Source organism: Drosophila willistoni, chromosome 3R, assembly GCF_018902025.1.
Source record: "Drosophila willistoni isolate 14030-0811.24 chromosome 3R, UCI_dwil_1.1, whole genome shotgun sequence".
Taxonomy (NCBI): Eukaryota; Metazoa; Arthropoda; class Insecta; order Diptera; family Drosophilidae; genus Drosophila; species Drosophila willistoni.
Genome location: NC_061086.1, coordinates 1,253,578 through 1,274,619, shown reverse-complemented (window position 1 = coordinate 1,274,619; position 21,042 = coordinate 1,253,578). Strand labels below are relative to the sequence as shown.

At 35.9% G+C, this 21,042-nt stretch overlaps 2 protein-coding genes across 4 annotated transcripts; one reads left to right on the top strand and one right to left on the bottom strand.

The window, feature by feature from the left end:
* On the bottom strand, positions 1-17,123 carry LOC6651333 (fatty acyl-CoA reductase wat). 2 transcript variants are annotated; one of them, XM_047013551.1, is made up of 10 exons: positions 17,080-17,123; positions 2,129-2,249; positions 1,947-2,062; positions 1,832-1,890; positions 1,438-1,770; positions 1,186-1,381; positions 1,012-1,121; positions 527-787; positions 201-458; positions 1-140 (listed from the first exon to the last, which is right to left on the bottom strand). In XM_047013551.1, exons 2-10 carry the CDS (start codon positions 2,226-2,228, stop codon positions 65-67), a joined length of 1,509 nt encoding a protein of 502 aa, XP_046869507.1. In that variant the 5' UTR covers positions 2,229-2,249; positions 17,080-17,123; the 3' UTR covers positions 1-64. The 2 variants fall into 2 exon arrangements, with proteins under 2 accessions (XP_046869507.1, XP_023036336.1); XM_023180568.2 differs by having other exon boundaries at positions 2,129-2,238; positions 17,080-17,113.
* LOC6651332 (nuclear factor 1 X-type) lies at positions 10,016-21,035 on the top strand. Of its 2 annotated transcripts, XM_023180026.2 has the most exons (9): positions 10,016-10,087; positions 10,584-10,735; positions 12,802-12,957; positions 13,024-13,630; positions 13,694-13,897; positions 13,954-14,181; positions 14,246-15,069; positions 16,093-16,300; positions 18,601-21,035. In XM_023180026.2, the coding sequence occupies exons 2-9, from the start codon at positions 10,655-10,657 to the stop codon at positions 18,654-18,656; spliced, it is 2,364 nt and encodes a 787-aa protein (XP_023035794.1). In that variant the 5' UTR covers positions 10,016-10,087; positions 10,584-10,654; the 3' UTR covers positions 18,657-21,035. The 2 variants fall into 2 exon arrangements, with proteins under 2 accessions (XP_023035794.1, XP_023035795.1); XM_023180027.2 differs by lacking the exons at positions 10,016-10,087; positions 10,584-10,735 and adding an exon at positions 11,015-11,033.
* Positions 21,036-21,042: the final 7 nt, after the last annotated feature.

Genomic DNA, 21,042 nt, shown 5'->3' with positions numbered 1-21,042 from the left:
TTTCTTATTTTTTACGTTGGACATTTTTAACAGTGAACATGTTAGTTAGTTAGTTATTTCATTATTAAATTAGGCGCCACCCTAAATAAAGAATAATGCAAATAATTGCCAATTTCAGTCCACAATGTAAGCAATACAATCTGCAATAATATCGAAAAGTTACACTTCGTTAGCATAGACTTTGTTTACGGGTTACTTACCGATTCCATCGAACCAGTGCCTTTGGTATGGTTTCCAAGGGATCGTTCAATAGATATTGTCGTATTCCGAGTAGGTATTGCTGCAAAAATAGATCCCAGTCTAGTTGTCTCATGTCAAAGAAAAAAATATTTTTATCCGTTTTTGTCATGCGGGACCAAAGGTTTTGAACGTTGTGAACTTGAAAGTTCCATTCACGTAGTGAAAAATATGAAATTACTGTCATAAAGCGGTGAATCTTTTTGTAAGTTTTCATCAATCTGAAAATGAAAAGCGGAAACCGGGTCCGATGAACATTTGCACATATTGCACGATTCAATTAACTTACTTAGGTTTTCGTCCAAAACAAAGGCAGACCGTATCAAACATCAGAGCTGGTAAATAATGCAGGATGAATATAGACAAGCCATGCACCATCCTATTCGGCGTATTAGAGTAACAGAGATACCAAATTGCTTTCATTGTTGGATACATTAGCCCATACTTAGTCGTCTTCGATGTGAAATCGCCCCAGGTAAGTTGGTTCTCTAGGGCAGCACAGAAGTTATATACCGGTATGTTTAGAGTGTCTTGTTCAGATCCTGCAGACCTGTAAACATGAAAATGGAAAATTTTGTTTCCTAAAGTCAGGTAATTCATCTATTTTATATGTGTACATTGGATACATTGGTTAATTTACCAACCTTAAACACTAAAAAATTCCACAAAATTACATAAAGTGAAATAACTAAAAAATATATATATACAATATATATAAACAACTAATACTAAAGAAATTTTATCTTAATCTTTAGTTTTAATATCAGTACTAACCTTTGTCTTTCAAATATATCCCAAGAAGAAGCTATTAGGCTATTAACACACATATCAACAGGCACCATATTGGCCACGGCATGTGGATCACAGCGTAGGGTTCTGATTATCTGGAAAAATCGAGCAAATTATGTTTGTGAATTCCCAATCGTTTTTGAGAAGGTGTCAAATTACTCCTGTGGCAGCTCCTGCTATCGCCCCCGTTGGTCCATAAAAGTTATCGATCCATCCACCGACTGGTTCCTGGTACGTCGAAATCACTATACCTGGTCGAAAGACGCCAACTGGCAGGCTTGCACCAAAAGTTCTTACAACGTCTTCCGCAACAGCCTTCGTAAAAGTGTAAGTGTTCGGCCACTTTCCCAACAATCTGCAATGCATCAAGTTCTTTATTACTGATTTCAAGCCTATATCGGAAAACCGTACACTGGTGTTACATGTTCAAAAAGGTTATCGGGAATGCACTCGGCCATCAATAAAAGTCTTTTTACCTCCGTTCCATTTGGCATGGGGTAAAATTTTTCATCAATATTTTTTAGCGGGCATTGCGTGTAAGCTGTTGACACATGTACCACACTCCTTAGATTCGTCATGATCCTGCAAAGCTTTATTGTCTCGTATGCCCCACCCACATTGATCCGCAGAGCGGTTCTGAGCTTCTCATCGAAGCGTACCGTCGCCGCCATATGAAAAACAATGTTTACGCAGTCGGTTAATATCTTTCTGTCCCCAGAACTCAAGCCCAATCCAGGTTTTGAACTATTATAAAAAAAAACCACTTTGAATCTTATTTTAATAATTTCCATTACATAAGTTTTACCAGTCGCCGGAAATCCCTTTGATGAGATAACGGATTTTTGGGTTCGTTTTATTAAAAACCTGTTGAACACCAGTATAAAAACTGTATAGTTTCTGAAAATTCCGACAATATTTACCGGATCTTTAAATATTTCTTCCAAACGCGCATCCATTGTCTTTCCTTTTTTGTTCCTTATGAGTATATAAATCGCATTGATTGCAGGACAGGATGTAAACAATTTGTAAAGTAAAACTAAAAAATTATAAGTGTCACAAAGCGGTCAATTAAAATAATAACCTCTACAGAGTCATCACTCACTCTTTCCTAAAAATCCAGTAGCTCCGGTAATGAAAACATTTGCTCCATAAAAAAATTTTTGAATATCAGATAGTGAATCATCTGGTTTCGCACTTGTCATTTTTGTTCGACTGGAAAAAAACTAAGATTATTTTGAAACTATATTTATATTTATAAATCTTAGAAGGATCTCATTTTGTCCTCCTTGTAACTCGCAAGGAACAAAATATTTTTAGCATATGTATGTTCCCCCATAGGAACAAAAAAATACTCTAGAATTTTTCTTTTTCCTTTGACTTTAGTTCAGATTTCTTGGGCTCCTAAGTAGCTTAATAAAATATTTTTTCTATACTGGGGTTGTATATTTTGGATTCAGCCGGTTCGGACCACTTATTATACCCTTGCAAAAAGGGTATATTAATTTTGGTCAGAAGTGTGCAACGCATAGAAGGAAGCATCTCCGACCATATAAAGTATATATATTCTTGATCAGCATGACGAGACGAGTTCATATAGCCATGTCCGTCCGTCCGTCCGTCTGTCCGTCCGTCTGGATCAACGCAAACTCCTCCTAGACCGTTAGAGCTGCAGAGTTGAAATTTTGCATGTAGGCTTGTATATACTGCAGGCGTTGTATATCTCGGATTCAGCCGGATCGGATCACTATATCATATAGCTCCCATACAAATGACAAAGTCACGAACAGTGACTTTGCTTAATAACTTCGTTATTTTCTGAGCTATTCTCGTGAAATTTAATATTGGTGAGTTAATTAACACATATAACGCATATAAACGAGTACGCCAAATTTGATCAAGATCGGGTGACTATATCATATAGCTCCCATAGGAACGATCGGTCGAAAACAGTGACTTTTGTCAATAACTTCGTTACTTTTAACGCGATTGCTCTTAAATTAAATATTTGTTAGTTTAATATATATGTGTATGACTGTGCCGAATTTGATAAAGATCGGGTTACTATATCATATAGCTCCCATAGGAACGATCGGTGGAAAACAGTGACTTTGATCAATATCTTACAATTAGTTTTTTCCTATGCTAAGATTGTTGGCCGTTCTTTCGCAAACATTAGCCTTTTTAGCTTAAACATTTTTCCACTTTGATGGCTATAGGTAAGGAAAGAGTTACCATAAAAGTTGCAAGGGTATACAAACTTTGACGCGGTCGAAGTTAGCCCCGGCCCTCTGGTTTTTTATTTTTATATAGACGTAGTCGTACAACGCTCAGTACGAACAAGTGTCCCATATGACACCAGGCCCGGGCCTGTTACGAATGACCCTAAGTAAAGTTAATGTTACAACCTCTACCCTTTCCGACCTAAGGGCATAGGCGTATTACATATATAAACATAAATTAAACTAAAGAAATAGAAAATATTAAATGTAATGAGATAATAGGTTACATATAAAAAGAAAACAGGATAGGTTAAAATAAAGATGATTACAACTAATTACGCGCGAGGAAGGACAAGATCGCAGTTTTTATACCCGGAAGCGATGTTTCGGAACCGATACCGTGCCAAAGTCTGTTGTAGTCACTACATAGTATACGAAAAGGTTCATGCAGAGAAAAGTTAATTGTGCAAGAACCGATACCGTGCCAAAGTCTGTTGTAGTCACTACATAGTATACGAAAAGGTTCATGCAGAGAAAAGTTAGTTGTGCAAGTGGGAAGTATAAGCGGTGTGAAATTGCGGGTCCTTATAGATGGAACAGAAATGTTAATTTGGCTCAACAGCTCGGAAGAGTGAATCTCACCATTCAAAAGTTTGTAAAGAAAAGTTACACCAAGCATTGTTTTACGATTAGTTAAAGAAGGAAGGTTAATTAACTGAAGTCGACTAGAATAAGATGGAAGTTGTACAGTTGGATCCCAGCGCAAATCACGAAGGGCAAAGAGTAAAAACTGTTTTTGTACAGATTCGAATTTGTTTTGATAAAACTCATATTGAGGAGACCAAACACAAGGTCCATATTCTAATATGGGGCGGACTAAAGAAGTAAAAAGTATTTTGGTAATATATGGATCCCTGAACTCCTTCGACCAGCGCTTTATAAAGCCAAGAACACTCTTAGCCCTACTAACAGTAGTCGATATATGCTGATTAAAACTAAGTTTGTGGTCGATTAAGATCCCTAAATCTTTTACAACCAAGGAAGTATTACTAATTTTTTCTAACGGGAAATTATTTAAAAAGTAACTCGTTAATTGGGGAGAACCTCTATAAAAAGACATAACTTTGCACTTAGAACAGTTTAGAGATAACAAGTTAGTCCTACACCACCCCTGAAAAGCATTCAGGTCAGCTTGCAAGGTATGACATGAGAGAGAGTCTACGATGCGATTAGCGATTTTTACATCATCGGCATACATAAGAACTCTGGAATTTAAAAGAATCATTAATAAAAATGGTAAATAATAATGGGCCAAGGTGACTGCCCTGTGGGACTCCCGATTCAACACAAATGATCTTAGAAAGAGAGGACCTAAAAAGAACCCTCTGCCTCCTATTGCTTAGATATTGTGAAATCCAAGCAAGCCACAGTGGTTCCGCCCATAGGCCAAAATTCGAAAACATCATCACAAAATATTGAAAAAAAATGCACACTATTTATCTCATAAATGTCCATTCTCAACTAGTGCAAACTGGTTTTTGCTGAAATTCTAACGGTTCTTTCTAAAAATAGAACCAAAAGCTTGAACACGTGTTCATATTTTACGCACAGCTGCACGCTTAACGGCATTAATCTGTAGCAACGTGAACTTGCAATTTGTGTGGTAAACGATTGAGTGCTCCTAAATTAATTATTTAAAATGGAGTTTCAAGTTAAAGGTATTTACTTTTTACTAAAAAATAATAAATCTGAATTATTTTTTTTAACTCCAGTATAATTATTGTTTAAAGAAACCTATATGTTTGTACCGTTTTTGTGAATGTTTTTTATGTTTACTTAAACTTTTAGTTGTGTTCCACAATTTACCCCAAAATGTCTTCTATTTCACATTATTTATCTGTGTTTTAAGATAATAAAAGTGTTTAAGTTACTTGCCGAAATTCGCCGATGTGCTTGCAATCTTTAATATACTAATCATCGTCTTGTTTTTCAAGGTTAAATTTGCCCAGCGAAGCCTCTGTGTCGTCTTGTTATTGTGTTGCTGTGTTTTGTTACATCTATCGTGTTTGTCTACAATTTTCAATGGTCATTTAATTTATGTTGGTTTTAAATAATTCCAATTTTTTTTTAATATATGTATGTTCTTAATTTTTTATTTTGGAAGGCGATACGAAACACTGTGTGATTACACGCCTGCATGTATTTCATTTATGGTGCACAAAAATAGGTACTAAAACCGAAAAACAACAACAATTAATCAGTTCTGTGCAACTTGAAATTGAGAAGGAGGGCTACGAAGCTGACTTAAGCCAATTAATGAAATCAATTGGTTTCATATGCAAGAAGCTTGAAGCGTTTTGGACATATTACAACCGCAAAAAATCATCCGTTCTCCAATATAAATGCGCTTGGTTGAATGAAAATGTGTCAATTTTAGTAAATTCATCTAAGCCAACATCGGAAAGTGCTCAACGTGGCCGTCCTAAACTCGGTTTTTCCGAATCTTCATCGAGAACAAAACGACGACGTATAGCTCAGCTGAACGAGATCGATGAATCTGCTGTTTCTGCTTTGCGCAATGATAATCAAACGCAAAATTTATTGCCAGCAGATCCTATCGAAGTTATTTCGCTTTTAATGGAGACCGGCATGTCAAAAAACCAATATTTGGTGATAAGGGACTTCGTTAATAACAAAATATCCATTGATTTTTTTCCAAGCTATCAAAGTATAGTCATTGCGAAAAAAAAGAGATATCCAGATAATATTTCTGTGGACGAATCTTACGCCGAAGTCGAGTTGCAAAATCTTTTGGACAACACAGCATCGAGCATACTGGAACTTCAAGCTGATGTTGTCAAAACAGCCTGTGAGGGTTCGGTTGATAATTTTATATTAATTGGAAAGTGGGGATTTGATTGAAGTACACATCATAGCGAATATAAGCAAAAGTATTCCTATATATATGTGGTGCCAATCCAACACAGATGAATAACTTGGCCGTTTGCTTAAAAAAAGTAAAAGAAATATTTTGAATTTGGTCTTTCGCCTCTTCATGCAAAAATACGTTTTTTTGAATACTTTTTTGCATATATCCTATAAGTCCGTCATTAAAATGTGGCAAGCTAGAGGAAATGAACAAAAACAAAAAGTCATGGAAAGAAAAATCAAAATTCAAAAGGATTTTCGTGAAAAACTTGGTTTAATTGTAGACAAGCCCAGAGATGGAGGTAGAGGCTCATCAAACGACGGAAATACGGCAAGAACATTTTTTTCCAATCCAAGGTTGGCTTCCGAAATAACAGGAATAAATGAGAATCTCATCTATCGGTGTGCCACCATACTTCAAGCTCAATCATCGGGGTATAAAATTAATGCCGACAAATTTAACGCATATGCCCTCGATACTGCCAAGGATCTCATCAAAGAGTATCCGTGGTACTATATGCCAGCTACGGTGCATAAAGTTCTTATTCATGGATCTGCAATAATAGAACACGCAATTGTTTCTATTGGAGAGCTTTCGGAGGAAGCTGCAGAATCAAATAATAAAGAATTAAAAAAATGTAGACTTAATCACAGCCGGAAAATGTCACGCGTTATTACAAACACAGATATAATACATTCACCGTAAAAGGATCCGACCCATTTATAACCGGTCAGAGAAATGTTCCAAAAAAAGATAACTCAAAGTTATTTGGCTCTGTATATAGCTTATTAGAGGATTCGTTATAAATATTTTTAAAAAGAATTATAAGTTTTGCTTCAATTTCACAGAACTAAATTTTTATCTTTTTTGATTAATTTATTTATTTGGTTATGGGTGGGATATGGGGCTTAGCTGGCGTGCGCTCCAATAAATCACCTTCATCTTTTTGCCACTAAATTTAAATATTTTTTGTAAGCCTTTGTGAAAATTTTAACATCCTACCACCACTAGAAGTATTTTTGGCCGCGGCTCCATATAAGCGGATCCACTGTGCAAGCAGAGCATCCGGAAGCCAACTAAATTCAGCTTATGTAATAGTAAGGCATGGTTTACCGAATCGAAAGCCTTACTGAAATCCGTATATATAACATCAGTTTGCTCCCATACAAACGCCAAATTCACGAACATTGACTTTTCTCAATAACTTCGTTATTTTCTGAGCTATGGTCGACCTAAAATTTAATACTAGAGAGTTTACTATAAACAACTGTGCCAGATTTGGTCAAGATCGGGTGACTATATCATATAGCTCCCATAGGAACGATCGGTGGAAAACAGTGACCCTGGTCGATATGTTATTTATTTCCTATGCTAAGATTGTAGGCCATTCATTCGCAAACTTTAGCCTTAGTAAAAACGTTTTTCCACATTGATGGCTATAGGTAAGGAAAGAGTTACCAAAAAAGTTGCAAGGGTATACAAACTTTGACGCGGTCGAAGTTAGCCCCGGCCTTCTGGTTTGCTGTATAATAATATATAATATATATATATATACATATGTCGCAAAGACTTCCTTCTGTCTGTCACATACATTTTTATGATTTTAATTTATCCATAGCTATGGGTGCATAGAATAGAAAGGTAAACGCTTTTGCAAAAACGGAAAAAACTGCAAATGTGATTTACGCCAAGCACAGTCTTTGGCAAATAAGTTGTCTGAGTGCCGAAGTCAATTGGCCACTGAACATCGGGAATTTTGGTTCGAGTCCCAAGATTGAGTGGAAGCAGTTTTTGTTTAAGCCGTATGTATAGGGATATACTCATAGACAAAGCGAATTGCTTACGCTTAAATTAAATTATAAATATTCAAAGAAGTAAAAAAGTCATGCTAGAATCATAGGGGCAGCAAATTAAAAAAAAAACAATTTTTTTGAATACTTTATGTTCCGTTTCTAAACTATTTTTGAATTTTAAAAGGTTTCTTTAATAGGATGTTTTTATTTGTCTACTCTATGAGATATTTCTCAGCAAACTTCGATTCGATTTGTTATACTATAAAATATTGTGCGAACTAACCAATTGACAGCCTCTATTTTAATTAGGTAATAAAATGCTTGTATAATAAGTTTCAAGGATCCAGGATAAATAAATTTAATGAGGTCACAAATGTCAAAATCCTTGCTTGACAATCATCTGACTAGATATGCAGTTTTGTTAAAATAAAATATCTGTTGGGCCAAACATAAAAACCAATTAATTTGTCCATTTTGCCTAGTTGAATTAAGAGCTTAAAATATTTTCCTGGAAATTGAAAGACAGCCTAAAAGTATACATACGATCAAAACTTAAAGGTTTAAGAGGGACGCATAGAATAATGATAACAAAGAAAATCGAAATTCCCTTTAAGTCATACCTATAATTAAAGAACTCAATATTTTTGTGCTAGCTTTTTGCCATAATGCATTGGAAATTTTCGTCAACATAAAAACTGTTGCCTTATTTTCAGTTAAAGTCTGTTTTTTCTTTGCTTCTTATTTAAAATTAATATCATGTTTCACGCGATTGTTAGAACCCTTTCGCGTATATTTTAAAACTTAAGAAGCTCGGTTAATTGAAATTTATTGATTTCATACACAAAAATATGTGATTTGTTATATTCGGTTAGCCAAAGTTGGAATGGAATTTTGTTTTTGTTTGCAATTTTCATAGAAAGCTCCAATACTGAAATGAAGATGCAGACTATTCTAATATTCAGAATATCTGAATGAAAACAACGTCAAATGTGGTGTTTAAAATTACGGTAAATTACTATCTGGCAGTGCCACTCACTGCAAAATGTTTTGCCATTCTGATTTTTTAAATACATTGCAAAAAAGCACTATTAAAAGCTTGCTGTTTTTCTTTTTTCTTTAGTCTCACGAATTGGCTGTACACTTTCACTTCACAAACCGGATACTCAATACAAGTCCAGGTCGTTACCGGTCAATGCATAATGCAATTGAATTCACTTTCATCGGAATGAGCTGAGATTAGGGTACGACGTCAATGGAAATCTTTAAGTCTAACTTTATTGGAACTGATTAAAAGAGTATAATTTTATGAATATATATGGTTGAACTACCACAGTGGAAAAGTAGCTGTGGGTTATATTTCTACATTTCCTTACAGAGTCTGATGCCAGTAAACCGGGTTTATTAAACTCACAGATGCAGTATATGTTTTTGTGAAGTTGTGGAACAATGTTCGACTTATAGCAAAGACCCGCGATGACTAAATGGTGATGGTGATGAAGTGTCCCGCCATGACTTTAATTTCATAGGTGTCATCGCTACCTTAAAATCTCGTGTAGTTAAGCCTATGTAGATAATGCTGCATCTACTTGGTGAATTAGAGAACATCGCCGACATAACAGCACCCAGCCAAACAACGTTGGCGGGAAATTCAAACAAAATGTGGTCAATTGTACACACAAACAGGAAATTCATCAGCGTATCTGCACTATTAATCAGGGGAGAAAGGATTACAGTGGCATAAATTGTCATTTCTTTGAGTCAAGAAAAGTTTTTGATTTCTATAGATTTTTGTGATGTCATGGCCACTTCTTTGTTGCAATTCAAAGCGCATTTCTTTCTTCGGTTGTGGCCATCCATTGGGCACATGCGCACTGCGAATATTAATGAGCACACACAACATGCATTTGTTTCTCTCAATTTTCTCGTTGTCTCTGGTTGTCTAGTCGGACGCCGCATTGGAGAATCCATTTTTAGAACGATTTCGTTTGTTTTCTAAGCAGAAATGGGGATGGTAGAAGTGGGATTGCCAATTTTAAATTTAGTCTAAAGGTACTCGCTTTGCACAACGCACCTACCATTCTGTCATCACTCGGTTGCGTGTTGGGAGGTTCAAAAAATATGTATGTGCAGTATATATGTATGTGTAGATATAGATAGATATATATAAGTATATGTAAATACCTATCCGCATCCGCTTAAAGATTGTGTAATACTCTTCGACCCGTAGCCGTCATAGTAGCGTAAAAATATTCATCAAATTGTGTAATGTCTGCAAAATCTAAAATCTCAATTACGCTTTTAAATGGCTGGGACGAGGACGAGACTCCGAGCAACGTCACAACAAACAAACAAGATGGAGACTAGAGAGTAGACAACAACGACAACGTCGGTTTATTCATTCATTGGGGATTTTCTTATATTTTTAGTCTGCATTGAATTCCAAAGGTTGCTGAATACGACTTCTAACTATATCGAATGTCAAGCACAATCTAACTCTCACCTCCTCTTTAACCACCCATCTCGCTCGCGTTTATTAAGTTTAGCAAATGTGAAAGAAGATCCTTTTCTAATTATATTATGCATTTAAAAATGAATCGGTGTACATGTGTATTTCAGGTTCTAATACTTGTCGCTGGAGTTCGAATCCAGACAATAAACAATTCAATGATAAATAGACTGCCCAAGGTATGTTCATACCAGATACTTTAAGAAGCTGTATGATCGAGACGGACGTATCTTCTTATTTACAAACATCATCGACGGGACAGGTAAAGAATTGAGAATTAAACCTGTTACTATATACAATTTTTGAATCTGTACATGCTTAGGTATTTACTTAAATGGGGTTGTACTCTCAGCGTATTACCATATGCAAATGAGGAATACGCGTATTGAATTTCCAGTTCCAGCTGATTTGTAATTAACCACCTCCCTCAGCAAACTAATCTTACCAGTTCTAATAAAAACTTCACTAATTTTATCGTTAGGTATGATTGAAATTGCTCCGGATGTTTAGGAAACAAACGTGCATACCATAGTCCATCAAAAATTAAACATATTTTAAATGTAATTAAAAATTTTAATAATAATATTTGGTTTTCAAATTTAAATCTTGATGTCTCTATGTTGAATATATGTATGTATACCATAATTTTTACAAAATTTCCTCACACCATCATCAAATTCCAAGACTGCATCTTACTGTTATCCACTCCTGTTCCAGTTCCATCTTCACTTCCACGCCCATTGCAAAAAGTGTCTCTTATTGGGAATGATACCAAAACAAATTTCCGGTCCAGCAACAAAAGTTTCGATGTTGTGTTTTAAGTTTGTGATTAAGTTGAGAACCAAAATACTTAATTTATTACTATGCACCTTTCCTAAGAACTGTAAGTCCCATCGAAATTTATTTGGGTATCATTCCCGTTCTCTTAGTGTAATACTACATATGATTTATGTATGTTTGTATCTATGTATGTACGTGCGTATGTATGTTTGTATGTCAGTAGGATGGATATACTAAAGTATGACGGGTATCAGGTTTCGTTAGCCAACTTCATTACAATCAACGCTTTCTATCTTGTATGTTTTATTTCCAATATGAAGGCCAAACACAATGACAAAATATTATTTAAATTATATTTATGATATTAATAAATATTTTAATTGTGTTAAATTTTCACATTTTCTTGTGTGTTTGTGTGTTCCTGCTCCTTATCCTTTAAAAATACATAAAAGAAATTTTATAAAAAGTTCGCCCAGTTTGTACAAAAAACAAAAACAAAAGATAAACGAAGAAACAGGGCAAACTAATTGTTTTCATTTCTTTTAATTTAAAAAAGTTTTTCAATTTAGTCTGATATAAGTCATTACTCAAGTTATGGACAAAGAAGTTAAAAAATGTTTTTTTAGTCTTCAAAATAATAATTTTATATTTCCCAGAGTTAGGTTTGTCCATCATAAAGACAGATGTATATCATTTTACGATTTATGTATGTACAACTATAAACTTACGCAAGTGATTCAATATTTAATCCTCACAACTAAAACTAAGTATATAAGTATATACACATAAGTATATGTATGTGTTTATATACATATGTATATTTACTTCAATTGGACGGTTGTGCTTCATCTGTGCTAAAACTAATACTTTTTTTTAAATCAAAATATAAGAATGGAACAAATTACATGCTATCATATCTGTATGTTTTTTTTGTCTACTTAGCGAACTTTTAATATTTTCTACACACATATGTACACTTGATTTGTCTGCATCACATCATCCTGCTCCTACTTGTACATGTACATTTCGTTTTTTCCTTTCTGAATGCTTGATGATAATATAGTGTTTGCTGTTCATATTATATCTACCAATATTACTTTAAATCGTTTTAGTGTATCTTTCATGGAACAATGACGCAAATGAAAGGATTCGCATAGCACCTTGGCTTTGGCAAATTCATGCACTTAATCCTAATAATAAATAATAATAAAGAAGCAAAATTTTTTAAAGGGTTTCTATCGACAATCAATCTAAAAGATGTTGAAGCTCGGTGAATAAGCAAAGTCGTCGCAAAACCTCTGGAATATGTCTAATCTAATATGATCTTTTTTGTCCAAGCCTTCACTTGGCGAACCGCATCCAGAACGGCTTTGCTAATACACAAGTTTAACAAATCTTTGGAAAAATAAATTACATTGTAATTTCATTTTTGATAATATTGTTCAGATATGTATGAAACTGCCAGGCTATTGTGAATGCTTTTATTTGCTGATTGAGAAATTACCTATAAAACAAAATACATTAGATGGCCATTTCTTTTTAATGCAGGATGAATTTCACCCCTTCATTGAGGCGCTGCTGCCGTACGTCAAGTCATTTTCTTATTCCTGGTTCAATTTGCAAGCAGCCAAGCGGAAATATTATAAAAAACATGAAAAGCGCATGTCGCTGGAAGAAGAAAGACACTGCAAGGACGAATTACAGGTACTTTAACAACCTGAACACTGATCAAGCGCATTATTTAAAATTTGTTATACACTTGCATTTCAGAATGAGAAGACAGAGGTAAAACAAAAATGGGCTTCACGTCTGCTGGGAAAACTACGAAAGGATATTACGCAAGAGAGTCGGGAGGATTTTGTTCAGTCAATAATCGGGAAACGTAAGTCGATTTGCGTTCTTTCGAATCCGGACCAAAAGGGCAAAATGCGTCGTATCGATTGCCTTCGCCAAGCGGACAAGGTGTGGCGGCTTGACTTGGTTATGGTCATATTGTTCAAGGCCATTCCGCTGGAAAGCACCGATGGAGAACGCTTGGAGAAGAACCCAGAATGCCTACATCCATTGCTTTGCGTAAATCCATATCACATAAATGTCTCTGTGAGAGAACTAGACCTGTACTTGGCCAACTTCATAAACACACACAACGCAACGATTAATCAGCATCCTTCAGCAATTGTCACCAGATCTCCACAGTTGACCTTATTTACACATCGCAGCGGAAATCACCAGTCAGTGGAGAGAAAAGACGATAGCGATAGCATTGAAATGAAAAACGAAGTCCTGCGACACAATCCCTACAATGGTGTAGTGTGCAACGATATTATCCTAGCCACGGGGGTATTTTCATCACAAGAACTTTGGTCGCTGTCTAAAGGTGGGTCCGTTGCGACAGTCTTATCCTGTGCTAATGAACTGACACATTTTCGAAATATCACAGATTCAATTCTAGATGAGGCAAGCACAAATAGTTTGCACTCGAACATAATCAAGAGGGAAAACATGGGAGCTGCGTACGACTGCAATACATATCACCTGACTTCCGATTCACCAATTTCCGGCGGTATTCAGAGCATAGGCCAGGCTGGTGCCGGCGTTGTGGCTGGAACTGTTGTTGCCAATCCCATTTCTGGTGTTTACAGCAGTAAGCGAATGCTAACATTTCTACCAATTAATTCTTATTGCCTACTTTAAAAATAGTTGACTTTGTGGATCAAAGGAATGGGTCGGGTGAAGTCTGCAAAGTTGACCACAGCAGCTCGCCGCCCACTGTAAACGTTACATCTCGGCCAAGCACTTCGAACACCGAGAATTGTGCCGGCAGCAATTCAACCGGGGAGTCGACTCCTACATCGGATTCGGTCATTTCGCTGCACCGCTATACTTCGTTGAATAGCAGGCCTTTATCACAGATTCGCACAACTGAGGGTAAGGGCTTGAAGAGCCAGTATCTTATGTATGTGAATGACATCATTTTCCGTTCAATATTCAGGAATAATCCACCACAACTGCTCGGCATTGCTAGCGACATCGGCTAGCCCTGTTAACACATTGTATTACCCGCAACACTGCAGCAACCCACGTCCGTCACCAACGACGGCTGGAGGAACAAACGAAGACGACCAAGGTCAGCAGCATCACCACCACACCGAGAAGTACACAACGGAGGCGGAATCTCATGATATATCTGACTTTGTCACTTACGTTTGCCAAGATTCTGGCCACTCCGCAACAATTGCGGCAGCGAGCTCTGCGGAAAACCATTCGTTTCAGCACTCACATCCGCACTCACATGGCCATTCTGCACACTCGCATGGGCACCCGTCTCATTTTCAAATCCATCAACAGTTGCGCAATTCTAAACTGGCATCTGCATCGCCACATTATCAAATGTTGCCACCCATGCTTCCACCTATGGCCCGGCCTGTTGCCATTATCCGATCTAGCAGTGATCTAGCAATGGTTCAGTCACCGCCGCCATCATCCGACTCTTCCGTGGCAAACCAGTGTTTACCAAAAAGTGCCTTGGACGACGACGAGAATAATGCGAATGCTATTGAAAGCACAAATAGTCCACTAAACACGGACACTGGAGCCCATAACGCCAGTTGCACTCCTCTGGTCGTAGCAGCAGTTTCACCGACGCAAACTCAGTCCCAGGAAGCAACAAGTCCCCAAGTTTGCATTGAAACCGGCAGATGTAAAATATCACCAAGCTCAGCCAGCGCCAGTTCTATAACTCGAATTGCTGCACCAATGTATCCTACATCAAACGGTCGGGAGTTTTTCAATCATTTTCATTCCCAGCCAACGTCGGTAAGTAATTTTTATACCCTTGCAAAAAGTGTATATTGATTTTGGAAGGAAGCATCTCCGACCATATAAAGTATACATATATATTTTTGATCAGCATGACGAGACGAGTTCAAATAGCTATGTCCGTCCGTCTGTCCGTCCGTCAGTCTGGATCATCCCAAACTTCTAGACCGTAAGAAGAACTACAGAGTTGAAATTCTGCATGTAGGCTTGAATATACTGCACAGGTTGTATATATCGGATTCAGCCGGATCGGGCCACTATATCATATAGCTCCCATACAAACAGCAAAGTCACGAACATTGACTTTTCTCAATAAGGTCGTTATTTTCTAAGCTATTATAGTTAAATTTAATACTAGAGAGTTTATTGCGCATATAAAAAACTGTGCCAAATTCATTGATCAAGATCGGGTGACTATATCATATAGCTCCCATAGAATAGGTCAATAACATCGTTACTTTTAACGCGATTGCTTTCAAATAAAACATTTGTTAGTTTAATATATTTGAAAATGACTGTGCCGAATTTGATAAAAAGCGGGTGACTATATCATATAGCTCCCAAAGGAACGATCGGGGGAAAACAGTGACTTTGATCTATATGTTCGTTATTTCCTTTCGCAAACATTAGCCTTTTTAGATAAGACGGGCTTTCACTTTGATGGCCATGGGTAAGGAAAGAGTTACCAAATAAGTTGCAAGGATATTCAAACTTTGACGCGGTAGAAGTTAACCCCGGCCCTCTGGTTTGAGAATATATTTGTGAACCAGACTCGGGTAGTTGTAGGATGGTCACACCCCCTTTCATCACCGTATTATCCAAACTATCACAATAATATCACAGAGATTACCACTTGTTATCAATGTCTACCCGGTTGTATTGTCCGCTTAAGTCGTCTTGTATTCAATCGCTAATTTGTTTAATTTTTATACATTTTTGTGTGTATTTCGAGTTAAAAATGGTTTTTGAACCCGGTGACCAGAATTGTATTTAAAACTATTTTCACTTTCGTACTTAAAGCTGCTTGGATACGCTGGATCCATCTCCACCATGTCTGGCGTTATAAGCCCAACAAACTTAAGCCTATATTCTGCCCCAACTATGGCTGTAACCTCTGCTCATCGACCTGGAACGCGGACCCGATGGAACGAAGACGAGCTCAACATAATTCCACACTCTGTATCTAGTACAAATATAGAAAATACGCAGGTTATACTTATGGAGGATTGTAAGTAAAAACTGTGAATTAATAATGATAATACATATTTTTTCACAAGCGTAAAATTAGACATTAGACATCAAGCCTGAATATTAAACGAATAGAAACGAGTACAGAACAAAACAGTGAACAGCCAAGATTAAATGCCAGATACTCAGTGATGTATTTATGTATGAGCAAATTCGATTACTACAACTACTAGGATGTATTCATCATCATTAACTCCGTTTTGCTGTCGGGCAAAAAATAGACGGTAAACTAGTCTCGGTGCTTAACCCGATCATCTCTTATTTATTGGCCTCAAGATTTTAGAACCTTTAAGATTTTTTTTACCAAACTTCTTCGTAGAAAATTTCGCCAAAAAGGCCCATCGAAAAAATTAATTCAACTTACCATACTTGAAATAGCAGACGTTTGTGAATTTTAATCGAGAACACCGTGAATTAAACATGGCCATAGTAGTTCTTCTCGATAAACTATTCTTTAAGTTTTACATCTGTCCTATTATACGAAGGTATTTAATCTAATGCAATGTAGTGGGATGTTTGTAAAGCATTATTCGACACTGTTACCACATAATCGTAATTATTTTTATACCATGCACCCATAGGGTGAGGGTGAAATGTTACAGTCGTCAAAATCTTTGTATCAGGCAAAAAAAAGCTTTTCCGACTTTTATAATATATAGGGACGACTCATGGAATACTTTAGTATGTACATATGTCAGTCTGTTCACAATGTCGTATGTTTACATCAGTAATGATTGGTTTTGTAGGGAAAACACTTACATAGTTAAAAATCAGTGGTAATTATTGGGTATTCTTATGTTTATATTACTGACAATGAAATGAAAAATGAAGTAAGTCGTCTCGCCGACTTGGGTATACCATACACCAGGTGAAACAAATATTTAAAATTTCGAAAACCAAATGTATGTCGATTAAATTGTTTTAACATGCCTCATACGGCCAATTCTGCCCTTATGGATCAAGTAGCAAAATACATTCATACGTATATTTTGCATGTTTCTAGTCCGATTTCAATCAAATTTGGTAGTTTGATAGAAATAGATAAGATTTATTAGTCTGCCAAATTTGATCGCGATGGTCAAAAAATTGCAAGAGCCAATCGGTTTTTTCTAAATTATAGAGGCGGAAGTGGGCGTGGCAACATATTAAAATATACATATTCTGCGCGCATAATAAGCCGGTATACATACTAAATTTGGTGACTTGTTTAATTTGCGGGGGCGGAAATGGGCGTGGAAAAATTTTTAAATAGTCAATGTCTGCGCGTCTATTAAGCTAGCTTACATACCAAATTTAATGTCGGTAGCTGTCATAGTTTTGAAGAAAATTTGTTTTTTGTAAATTCCGGGGGCGGATGTGGGCGTGGCAAAAAGTTGGAACAATTATTTTCTGCGCGCTAACAAACGAGTATATAAACCAAATTTGATGTCTCTATCTGCTATACTTTTGAAGAAAAACAGTTTTATGTAAATTCTGGGGGCGTGGCCCAAATTCCAATTAACTCTATATATTTACATACCAAACGAGTCTACATACCAAATTTGGTGGCTCTAGCTCTTATAGAGTCCGAGATCTGCGTGTTCATACAGACGGACGGACGGACGGACAGACGGACATGGCTAGATCGACTCGGTTGTTGATCCTGATCAAGAATATATATACTTTGTGGGGTCGGAAATGCTTCCTTCTGCCTATTACATACATTTTGGCGACATTAATATACCATTTCACAATATGGGTGTATGGTATAAAAATGAAGTAAGTAAGTCGACTCGCCGACTTAGGTATACCATACACCAGTAAAGCACATATTTAAAATTTATGAAACAAGTGCATTTTCACATGCTTTTTACAAGCATATCTTAGTATTTCGCTCACTCAAGCATACGAGCACATACGAGTTTTACAAAATTACGGTGGCGGAAAGGGGGGTGGCAAAATCTTTATACATACAAAATGTGCGCATTTACTAAGTAAATATGATGTCTCTAGCTAGAATAGTTTTTTTTAACGGACGGACAGACGGACATGGCTAGATCGACTTCACTGTTGATGCTGATCAAGAATATATGTATGTGTATACTTTATGCGGTCGGAAAAGCTTCCTTCTGAGTGTTACATACATTTTGGCGACTTTAATATACCATTTCACCCTATGGGTGTAGGGTATAAAAATTGAACACGCTATGCGTTATGTATGAATTATCAGTCTAGTAAAACGAATATTTGTTACATTTCATTGGACTAATTTAAATTTTAAATGTACACATTTACTTCCAGCAAGTCGTTACATCGATGAGTATTCTGCTAATCCAAATCGTGACTATGTCTCATGATCCTACGTCAAGACATCGTGAAGCGGACTTATACTTACACTCTTAAGGCTTGGGCATGCCAAACTATTCACTAAATATATAAGATTTGAATATAAGTAATTAGACATACTTCCCTCACCCAATATGAACGAACAGGTCTGTGGCGGATTTCTTAGCGAAATTTGAATTCGACATGATTTAGTCCTTTCCTGAACTGAACAAGTTATGTTTAAAACGTCCGCCACTGAACACATACCAGTCATGAATCCTATTCTGGTGTATTGGTATCTGCACCTGTAGTAAAAAATATTAAACTCTCATAGACTGGGGTTCTTATGCAGAACTCTTTTTTACCGTCACTAAAAATCAGAATGAATCGAATCCTTGATTGACATATGAGAATCTGAGTGCCTACACAAATTTGAAAGTAATGAAGATATGTTCTCGCTGAACTTTGGTCAAATATCTTTATTTCTTCAAATTTATGCACGCAACTCTCTTTCATTAAGGGTTTGGTTAAAAAGGTTTGTTTGTATAAACTATTAGGTCGATTCTGGTTATTGGTTGCTGTGCAATTCTCAATATTTTCCATAGCAAGGCTTTTTATACGCACTCAGTCTCGGTCCGACTGAAATGCTATTGACTTTATTGAGAATTGAATTAGTTGCGAACTGCAAAGATTTGAAAACGAAGTAAGGTTATCTGTTACTATAAAAAGTTGAATAACTGTGAAGACTTAATATTTGATAAAAAAAAAAAACTACACGGACAATAGTAGATTAATTTAAAAAATAGCCGTAATGGAGCTGAATTGAATTCACATCAAATAAGTATATGGTATTTATGGATAGTAAAACCTTGAACAACGAATTCAATCGTTGGTTATCTAACAAAAAAAGAGTAAAATTTCGAATTGGATCTCTGAACATTAAATTAAACAGATGAAATTGTGCATGTATGCACCACCCACTTTTCTTAACACTATTTCGGAATTTGATTTCATTCGTATTTTTTATGAGAAAATAACTAAAAATAACTCTTTTGTCAATGTTATTAAAGACACTACTGTCGGTTATGGTTTTCCTAATCTAAATAGTAATACCCAATGCGAGATTAGAATGTGCCTACATATGTACATGCTCAGCATAGCCAAAAGTTTGGTCGATTTGCGGCTATAAATATATGTATGTATGTATGATTTATGAAATACCTAAAGAATAGATTTCAATATACATAAATGTATTCTTATTCAAAAGTCAAATCTGTATTTTTTAACACTGAAAGCAAAAAATATGTTCGCTTGTTTTCAAAATATTATCATTTACATACATATATCCAATGCATTTGTACATGTGTATGCACATGCAGATCTTATATACAATTCATAGAATTAGTATTAAAATAGACTTATTGGACTAAATAGTGTTAGCCGGTTAATTATACAGAGCGTGTACATCGTATGTATAAGCATATATATATACAACATATATGCATACTACAATATAAATTTAAATTTTGGCGAATTTTCTATATGCTGATATCAATAAAAGCAGGACCGAAACACAATTTTGTACACCTTTGCCAACAATTTTCTGAAATGTTCGTAACACTCCAGCGAATCTGTTCGTCACTCTTCACACTAAATTTGTCTTTCAACAATACTAAATGACTTGTGTATAATGATTCATAAGATTCTTTCTATCATAGATTCGGGTCATTATGCAATATTTGAGGAAAACCTATCTAGAGGAAATGTTAAATCAGTCAGAAAGATTTTCAGTCCAGAGCTCATTGATATCAGCAAAGGTTGCAAGAATTTCCATCCTATGTACACACGAATGAGAAAGAAAGAACTCTTAAAATCGTGTAATATTTTAACCATGTATTAGTACAATAATAGTCATAAGAGAAGAAGATAACGGACAACGGGCATGTGCAAAAAAGAAAAAATGTAATAATATTTATAGTACGTTTACGAATTGGCTGTGAATATAATCTTATGCTAATGCTAAAAGTGTAATTTAGTATCAAACTCTATACTGAGTAACACATTTTTCTTTCCCGAATGGCACCAGCGCCCAACAAGAAGAAATGGAGAAGACCTCAATCTCTCTGCACATCAAATTCTGTCTTAAAAAAAAAGTCAGTTTTATTTGATTCATTATACAATGGTAAGCATAAATGGCAAAATGATAAAACTTATTAGAATTATCACAAATCGGAGCAAATTAAAATTGAGCTTGCCTAAGAATTGACTTCTCAACTTTACACCCAGAAAAGAATGCCATTGTTCTTTAGCACTAGAGCCATTCGGAAAGAAAACGATGACCTGAAATTTGTTGCTCAGTGTTACAAGTGCTTATTATTAACGCCTATATATTATAAATAAATAAATATATATATATAT

Coding starts and splice junctions, on each gene's coding strand:
- LOC6651333 (XM_047013551.1), bottom strand. CDS start 2,228: ATGACAAGTGCGAAACCAGATGATTCACTATCTGATATTCAAAAATTT. Junction 2,063..2,128: donor TACTGGATTTTTAGGAAAGA/GTGAGTGATGAC, acceptor ATAATTTTTTAG/TTTTACTTTACAAATTGTTT. Junction 1,891..1,946: donor AAGAAATATTTAAAGATCCG/GTAAATATTGTC, acceptor GGTGTTCAACAG/GTTTTTAATAAAACGAACCC.
- LOC6651332 (XM_023180026.2), top strand. CDS start 10,655: ATGTTCATACCAGATACTTTAAGAAGCTGTATGATCGAGACGGACGTA. Junction 14,182..14,245: donor ACAGATTCGCACAACTGAGG/GTAAGGGCTTGA, acceptor TTCAATATTCAG/GAATAATCCACCACAACTGC. Junction 15,070..16,092: donor TTCATTCCCAGCCAACGTCG/GTAAGTAATTTT, acceptor TCGTACTTAAAG/CTGCTTGGATACGCTGGATC.